We start from the raw sequence: 9,265 nt of genomic DNA, 5'->3' as shown, positions 1-9,265 counted from the left end.
GGAGATGAACTGAGGGGATCATTCCTTGGGGAAAACATTCCTGCAGCAGGGTGCAGATCATCCGGAGATGAACTGTGGGATCATTCCTTGGGGAAAACATTCCTGCAGCAGGGTGCAGATCATCCAGAGATGAACTGAGGGGATCATTCCTGGGGGAAAACATTCCTGCAGGGGCTGGTGACCATGGCACTGACCACAGCACTGACCACAGCACCGACCACAGCACAGCTTCAGCCCTTCCAGAGCTCCTGTGCAAAGAAGAACCCCCAGAGCAGCCAGCAGAGCACCCTGAGGAGCTGCAGAACACTCTTGGGGTCTCTTTCTCATCATTTGGCCCTAAATGGCTCTGATAGAACCCCAGAGCACACAGGATTCCAGCTGTGCCACCTTCCCAGCAGTTTCCTGACATTTCACACCTTCTTCCCCTTTCCTGATCATCACAAACTCTTTCAGCAATGRTTTCCCAAAACCCAGGGCACACCAAGAGCAGCTCAGAGTTTGGACAGCTCAGCACAGGGCCAGGAGCTGMAGCTTCTGCTCCAGGGGTTATTTATAGAAAGCAGAACAACTCCAGCAAAAGAAACCGAAACAAAAACGCAACCAGGGCAAGGAGGAGTTCACCATCTCCCCTCACTGCAGCTGAGCAGGGTTTTGACCACACTCATGGACCAGACACAATCCTGCCACAAAAAACTGGTGCTAAACCCCATTTTCACCAGCCCAGCTTTGATGGATTCAAACAGGAGCAGGAATTTGTCCTGATRTTTATGGGATCTGAGAGCAACTGGAGGGCAGGGACCATCCAGAAGATCCTCAAACCATAAAGGGATTTTTTCAAAGCAGCCACCACTTCCTGTGGACTGCTGACCTGATCTTAATTTAAATATATCCTCAGGAACTTTTGAAGTTTCTGTTGCTGTGTTTTAGTTGAAATGCATTCCAGAGGTGAATATGTGTGTAAAGCACCACGACCCTCTATCCAAATCCACTTTTGACTCCAAAACGAGCTCTGTGACCATCAAAGACTGTAGTGACACCCCCCTGGTATTTTACTGATTTCTGCTGATGGGATAAYGGAGCAAATTAGTAAATTTATCATTGGTGTTTGTTAGAAAAATGTAAGTGCATCATTCCTGAACTGCAGAGATCACACAGCTTCGGGATCAACTCCAAAAGCTTTAGCAGCCCACCTAAAGTCTGTCAGGCTGCTGGGTACAGGGAACATGTCATTTTTTGGCAATTAGAACAGAAAAGTCCTTGTACTCATCAAAAACCTAGAGGCAATTTAAAAAAAAAACAAAAACAAAAACAAAAAAAAAACAAAAAAAAACCAAAAAAACAAAACAAACCCACCAAAAAAACAAAACACTGAGAAAATTCACATTTCCAATGGAATAAAGGAAAACTCACCCCCTAAATGGGAAAGGAGTGGGCTTCCAGCAGGTCCAGAGGCCACCAAAGCACCATTGCAGCACTTGTTTGCTCTCCTCACCACCCACATGAAAACAAAAGCTCTGCCCAGGGCCAGGGGAGAAAATTCCAGAAGAAGCCACTGGAGCAGTTTTATCTYGGTCCCACCTACTCAAAGCACCACAGGAAAAGCTGCTCAAGCAGTTTAACATCAAACTGTGRCTGCATGGCCTCTGTGTGGAGGAGGAGCTGCCCAGCCAAATTCAGACTCTCACATTGATTTTTTTTTTCCCAAGCTGGGCTTGGCTGATGCACTCCAATTCACATCTTTCCTTTCTTTTTGAAACATATGGCAGACAAGAAACCCCAGCCAGAGGTGAAAGTGGCCCAAAAGACATCAAACACCACACGCTACCAGTGTCTAATTGCATCCTAGTGAAGCACTGTCAAATCCAAGAAAGACAAAAGAAACCAATGTCACCCACAAACGCCGTTTTCGGAAGCCAAATTTGCAGCTCCTGGAATTTGTCAGAGGTTTTTCCAGCATGAACCAATCTGCTTTCCACAGGCAGCTTGGTGGATGCAGCCATGCCAGGTTTCTGTCAAACAACTGCTTTATAATGAAATTTGAAGTCCGAGCCCAAATTTTTTTTTGCTCAGCCTGCAAGGAGAGCYGCTGCAGTGAAGACTAAAAGCCTTTCCAGCTTCACACTCCTTTCCCATCTAGYGAGTTCTTGCTGTGAGGATTTGCTTTTAAACAGCTCTGTGAAGGCAGGAGGCAGCTGGGGGCTCCTTCCAGGCTCTCTGTGCAAAACCTCAGCTTGGAAAGCCCAAAGGTTGATGTGCATTCCCCACCAAAACCATCATACAAACTGCCAGAGGAGAGCAAAAACACAGGGGGGTTGGCTCTAAAGGTATAAAACCATTGCATTATGGATTTGGAGATGTTAAAACTGAATTTAGGATGCAAAATCACAACGTTCTCCATTAAAATGCAAACTGGTTCCTTTTCTGTTTGATTGTTTTACATGCACAGCCSAGTCCACTCCAATGCTATTTTTCAGAATGGTTAAACACCAATTAAAACCGTGTAGGAAACAGCTTCTGCTGGTACTATCTTAACCTTGTAGCAATTTCCTTTGGAAATTAAAGGAATCAATATGAATTAACAGGTTTACAAGCCAACAGCAAAGAGAAAATAAACAATACAAAGAGCAAAGCCTGTGTCTGGTCAGGATTGAAGGAGTGGGCAGAACTCAAAGAGCTCCAGAGGTCCCATTTTGAGCCCCCACAGGAGGCTCCAGCTCTGGGGAATGACCTGAGCAGCCACTCCAAGGAGCCACTGCAGCCCCTCAAACCTCACACCYGAGACATCAGCTCCTTCTGAAAGCTGAAAATGTAAAATGTGGAAATGCCTACCTGAGTAAAACACAACTTTACCCCTCTGGACATGATGTACTGAAGTTTTTACATCTACAAAGATTTTATTATCTATAAAGGACTGGCAAAAGGAGCTGACAGAGGAAGAGGTGAGAAGTTTGCTCCCCTGATTGYCAWCCTGKYSSAYRGASMKSRYRGRSYYGGTRGSYYCYMTAYCWMMYMTACCAARCWTWMMAWWMTWWARAWWAWAAARAAMMAAAYAAMMCAGAGGATCTACCAGGCAATTTTCTCTCTGCACATCTCAATCAGTMCAAGAAGCCACTTCAGCTAATAACTGTTGTTCTTTAGATGGCTCCATGGATGACTCCTCAAGCCGTGATGCCTCATCTCGTTCCCTGTGAGCCAAGCACCCAGCACAGCTCTGCCATCTCCTTCTGCCCCGTTTTCCTGGGCTGGCCAGGAAAGTCACTGCAGTGAAATCTCTGCCTGAGGAGCTGATGCAGCTCCCACTGATCCAGAGAGGATGGAGTGATGTGCTGCAGCTCTGCAGGGTGAGGCTTTGCATCCCCAAACTCTGCATCCCCAAAACCATGGCAGGTACGGGGCAGGGATGTGGATGAAATTCCAGCTCTGCAGAAGCCCTGTAAGAGATTATCTTATTCTTCTATCAATTTTCAGCCAAGCCAAACACTGAACAAAGCCTTTCTCCTGTTTTTCCTCGAGCGATGCCACCCCTGCTGCTTGAATCTCAGCCGTGTGTTTGTAAAGAACCCCAGAAAAAGCTGTGCCACAGTTCCCATCTGCTGTGCTGCACCAAGCTGGGCCATCCAYGGCCACTCGTGACAATCCAGAGAGGTTTTGTGGTTTAAATTCCTCACCCAAAAAGCTCTTTGGGCCAACACAGCGGTGGTGTTGGAACATCCCAGAGTTTGGGACTCATTTCACTGTTAGGGACTCCCGCCGTGGGGTCACGGTGCTGGCAGACAGAAGATGAGAGGAAAGGCCAGAGGGGGATTTTTTTTGGGGGGAAGGGTATTTTTTTACCTATGAACAGCTGGTAAATTTTCCCTGGGCAATTCCAGAGCACCCCTCCAAGTTCTCTTCCCTTGCCAAGTGTCATGCAGAACCAGGAAGCCACGAGGGGGTTTCTGAAGGACACAGAAGCCAAAAGCAGCTGGCAAACACCASGAATTTCCCAAAGAGTCCACCAAGAGGAAAAAAGGACAAGCTGATGCTGCAGCACTCCTTCCCTCTTGCTCTGAAAAATCACAGATCTTCATGGAACAAAGCAGAGGGATTCCAGACACAGCATTATCAAATTAGGAAGCTTCAAACGAACAAACAGCTCTGTTATTTATGGCTGGTCAGCTGGGCAGTGGCTGTGCTGGTCAGCACCCTGCCATGCTGAGAGCAGCTCCCACCTCCTGCYCAGACCCTGCAAACATTTCTGGTGGAGCCAAGAGCACCAAAACCTCGGGATGCTGCAGAATGTGGCTGGAATCGATGCTGGTGCTGGATGGAGCATCCATGGCGATGCTTCCCAAGGCTGGGAACAACTCCTGGGATTGCAGTGGCTGTGCTGGACTGCAGCGAGGCGGGGAAACAGCTAAATATACATTCTGTGAAAAGCAGCACTCCCCTGCACTTGTTTAGCATTCATCTGAGAGGCACTGAGAGCCAGAGACAGYGAAACACAGACCTGCAGAGCATCCTTGAGACACCCCCAGGGTGGGATTTGCCTGCAGCTGCTGCTCCTGCAGGGTCAGGAGATGGTTTGCTCCTCGGAGAGGTGACACCCACCCCTCTGCACCCCTCTGTAAGGGCAGGGTTTGCTCCAGAAAACCCTACAAGAGCACACAAATCAGGCCATGCAGGCTGGTGATTGTCCCAGAGCAGAACAGGCACAAGCTGGGAGCAGAAAAAGGTCAGAAATCGGTGTTCCAGCTGCTTCCAGGATGACTGGCCTCRCCTCATCCTCCCAGTGAATCAATAAATAACCAAAAGAGAAACAACAACAAAAAAAATCCTTTCAGTCTCCTGCTCCTCACAGGTCCTGGACAGCCTCAGACAGGCAGCAGAACTGAACTTCACTGAGACTTAGGATAAAACAAAACCATAATTCCTAAGAGCTGTTTTTGTCCCACCCATCTCATTTCTCCAATCCCAGCAAGACCAGCACAAACACATCTCAAACTGGCACAGCCAAACTGCTGCAATTCTGGAGCTCAGAACTGCAGGAATCGATGATTTTTTTCTTGCCAGGCCATGCAGCAGCACTCACAGAGAGAAAAAAAAAAAAAACAACAAACCTTGGTACATGGCAGGATTGAATTCTGGAAGGAAAATTCAGTTCTGCCTGGTAAAGAATGCTCTGGCTGCTCAGATTTTTGCTCTACAGAATGCACCCCAACTCACTGGGGAGGTTTACAATGTTTGGGAGACACTGCCTTTTACCTGCCTTCATGGAGGAGATTTTTTGTCATCGAGGTTAAATTAAAACAAACCAACACAAAATCCCAATATTTTTGCATTACAAATAACCCAGGCTAATTACAACAAGCCAACACAAAATCCCAGTATTTTTTGCATCACAAGTAACCCAGGCTAATTACAACAAGCCAACACAAAATCCCAGTATTTTTGCATCACAAGTAACCCAGGTTAAATTAAAACAAACCAACACAAAATCCCACTATTTTTTGCATTACAAATAACCCAGCATTTTGCTCAGCAGATTAGCAAATTCTGTTTTGATGCAGGAGGGGGATTTGAAAAGACAGAGGAAATCAATGGGTAGAAATTGCCATTCCTGGAGTTTTAGAAACCTGGGAGAGTCTGGGGAACAGAGAAACCATTGACTTCTCTGCATCATCTCCACTGTACTTATTAAATAAGATCCCACGTGTAGCATAAACTCTACCATATGTGTGCAGAAGGAAAAACATTTTCAGGGCCTTTTTATAAATGAAACCTCCATTGTGGCTAAAAAAAAAAAAAAGTATTATGCTGAAAGTAAAGTATTACAGAGGCTGCAGCTGCACAAACAAGTAAATGCTGTTTACCAGCAGAGGTRTTTACTTACTGGCAGTCAAGATACGTTGGTTTATAATAAAACGGTGGCATTTTGGATTCGTATTTTGCTTTTGCTACATTGTTTCCATTTGCGGCCATAAACTGTAAAAAGAGAAAAAAATAGAATTAATTWAAAAAAAAATGWTAACAGTATTTTYTCCTTTATTGTCTKTTGCTCCTACAGAGCAAWGAAATTTTKGGGATTTTTGAAAAACTGAAAATTTTTGTTTTACTGAGAGTTCTCCCCTGGACTGTGCATGGTAAAACCCATGGCTGCAAATCAGGGCTGAGAATTTAATATTGATTATTGCTGCAAGGATCCTCCAGCTCAAAATGATGCTAGTTGAGAACTCAGCAAAGAAAACTTTATTTATTTCCTTATTAATATATTTTGTTTATTGAAATTCACTTTATAAGTGTAAAAACCCATTCTTTTCCAGGCAGCTATGCTAAATACATTTTGTTTTGTGTCAGATGCCAAGCATACAAACACAACAAGCAGCTAAGCTTTTTTTTTTTATTATTATTATTGCCATGGCTTTGAATTTCTCACATTTACATATTCAATCTATTCCTCTCCAAAAATATCAGGGAAGGAAATATCCATACAACACTAAGGCCTGTTCTCAAAAGACACACAAATCCATGAGATGCAGCTTTCAGAAAAAAAACCTCAACTCTACACACAGGAGGTAGAAATCAATGAGTGATGGAGCTCTTTGTGCTTTTAAAAATATCAGTAKTGAAAGCAGAAAGGTTTAGCAGCACCACCCAAATCTAGGGAGAAATGTGGCATAAATAGGCAGAATTTATATTGTGAGGGTTTGTTTTTTTCAAGATGTGGTTTTGAGAGGAACAAAGCCAGAAAGAGCTGAGCTGGGCAGGGGGGCAGAACCAGAGGTCCAGGAAAGGAATAATGTAAGAAGCAAAAGAAAAAAAACTCATTAAAAATGAGTAATTTCTACACTCCACTGACATTTTTACAGGGGTGGGGGAAACAAATCCTTCAAAAAATGGGTGCTCTATTTCAATCACATCCCAGACCTCAGAGGTGCTTTGTGCAATCCCATTTACTGTGATTTCTCTTTGGAAAGGGCTGCAAAGGGAAGAGCCTGGCAGTGCCAAGCCCTGGGCACACCCACCTCCACCTGGGCATCGTCCCAGTCGTCCAGGCGCACCGACTTCACCTTGCTGACCTGCGGGATGCTGCGGTGGATTCCTGAACAGTTCAGGCAGATGAAGATCCCCAGGCTGTGGGATGCCCAGTCCGGGTCTGGAAGGAAAAAGGAGAAAAAGAGGATTGCATTTGGCTGATCTGTTGGATGAAGGGAATGGCAGGGATGTCACCAGGCCTGGTGTCCCTGATTCGAAAGGCATCAAATAAATATACAAGGAAATAGGTGATTATATTGATACATTGGTTATATATGATAAGAACACAAATTAAACTAACTGCTAACAGGTCTGCAATCCACAATCTTATTCACAAAACCCCCATACACACAGAGCTGCATGAGCCCAAGACCTCCATAACTCACTCATGTTCATATGAAAAAAGGAATATCCACATTTCATGAGGAAATTCCACCCAAACACTGCATGGAGCAGAAACTCCACCAGCTCAGGGAAACGGCTACRCTGCTCCCTTTTTATTTATTTATGACATGTGCTCCACACAGAGTCTTCCCTCCCCCAGCTACAGCTCCCAGCCCTCCATGCCAGGAGGTTTCCAGCCCTTGCCTGGATGGAAAAATGCTGCCAGTGGCAGCTCTGTGCTTTCTCTGAGCAAAACCACGCACTGTTTACAGCCCCGGGGCTGACATCTCACACAAAGCACTTTAAACACGAGTCCCTCTGAATTCTTGCTTGGGAGAGGCAGAGCCTGAAGCGGGGAGACAGAGGAACCGGAGGAGGGCAGGGAGCAGGACACATCCAGCAGTGTGAGAGCCAATACTGAGATCTTTGTTTGAACTCCAACGGGCAAATGTCAGCACTCACAGACCCAGCTGCGCCCTGGCAGGAGGAGMTGYGCTGCCAGKCAGCCCYAAAACCCTAAAATCCTCCATYCTCCCCAAATTCACAGCGCTGGCAGCCCCTTATCCAGCCCACGGCATCATCTCTGCCCTTCTCACAGCCCCGCAGGAATTGCACCAAACAGCCRCTCCCCACAGCACAGCAATTGTTTTTTATTATTTATAAAAGGCAGGGCAATGTGCTTTCTCCTCCTTATCCATATTTAATGCCCTRCCCGTGTCAGTGAGGGAGCAGGGGGCAGCTGAGCTCCTCAGGGGTACCCAGGGGATGCCACCTCAGGGACAGCCACCACACCCTGGGGASCATCAATTCAGCTCCCAGGGGTGCCTCTGCTCACATGCAAACCCCAAAATGAGGATTCCCATCAGGCACAGCTCAGTGCCCWCCTGGGATTGGGGAGAACATTCCCAAGCTGATCCAAACCCCAGCAGCCACAGCTCCCTGGGCGCAGGGCTGTCACACAGACACAAACAGAGGTGGGGATTTTGCTGTTCCACTGGGTCTCCTGTCCTCATGAGAGACTCCAGTGACTCCAGCTGAAGCCTGGCAAGTATAAAACCAGTCAGGCTGGTCCAAGAGCCTGCTGTAGCCCACTCTGCTCCTTCCACAAGCACTGACTCAGCCTCACACCCCATCCCAGGCCATGCACCCCACTTTTCCAACCTCAGACATTGTGGCCGGTTATTGGGCTACAGGTTGCCAGCAAAAACCCAGAGTTTTGCATGCTCAGGCACTTTCTGTGCTCTCTCTCCCATCTCCAAACACTTTGTAAGCAAAGTCTGGGACCCTCCAAACTTCCTGCCCTAAAAAAATCCCAAGGTTCAGCACTGCTGAAGGGTCCTAAGGGATGCAGGTTGGGCCAGGTGAAAGCACCCGGGGCTGGTGTTGGAACACCAACTTTCACACAGATAAAAGGAATGCTGAGAGGGTTCAGAGGACACAGCAGTGGTGGGAAAGCTGTGGCAGCAAAGTTTGGAGCTGGGTCCCTGTGCCCAGCACAGCCACTCCAGAATAACTGAGCTTCAATCCCTCCCAGAGGAACGGGATCTGATCAAAGCACTGCCCAACCAGGGTATCAAAGGATTTATTGGGAGTTCCAGTACCTCTCTAACGTTAACAGATCCATCTTAGGCATGCAGGTGGATTTCTTCTGAGTCTCATGGACTCAGGCTTTCAGAGTCCTGCCCAAGAGGTGACCCTTGCACTGCCCTGCTCTCCTGGCTGAGGACATCTCACACAGAGCAAGGCAGCCCGAGCCTCTCCTGGGCTTTAGCTGAAAGCCCACAGGGATTTCTGAACATCATCTGAACAAACCCAAGCACTGCAGACCCATCTGAACAAACCCAAGCACTGCAGACCCATCTGAACA

The 9,265-nt window shown here is 46.8% G+C and overlaps 1 protein-coding gene across 1 annotated transcript in view; it reads right to left on the bottom strand.

The window, feature by feature from the left end:
• ADAP1 (ArfGAP with dual PH domains 1) overlaps positions 1–9,265 on the bottom strand; it is a 42,829-nt gene that overhangs the window by 26,197 nt on the left and 7,367 nt on the right. The window contains exons 2-3 of the mRNA XM_057382225.1: positions 7,005–7,135; positions 5,873–5,964 (exon numbers count right to left, since the gene is read on the bottom strand). Coding sequence (XP_057238208.1) covers positions 5,873–5,964; positions 7,005–7,135 — 223 coding nt within the window. The remainder of the gene's footprint in view (positions 1–5,872; positions 5,965–7,004; positions 7,136–9,265) is intronic.

This window comes from Malurus melanocephalus, unplaced genomic scaffold (genome assembly GCF_030028575.1).
Source record: "Malurus melanocephalus ecotype Western Australia unplaced genomic scaffold, MMel_1.1 scaffold_557, whole genome shotgun sequence".
Lineage (NCBI taxonomy): Eukaryota > Metazoa > Chordata > Aves > Passeriformes > Maluridae > Malurus > Malurus melanocephalus.
The sequence above is the reverse complement of the archived record's forward strand: the minus strand, read 5'-3'. Positions and strand labels throughout refer to the sequence as shown.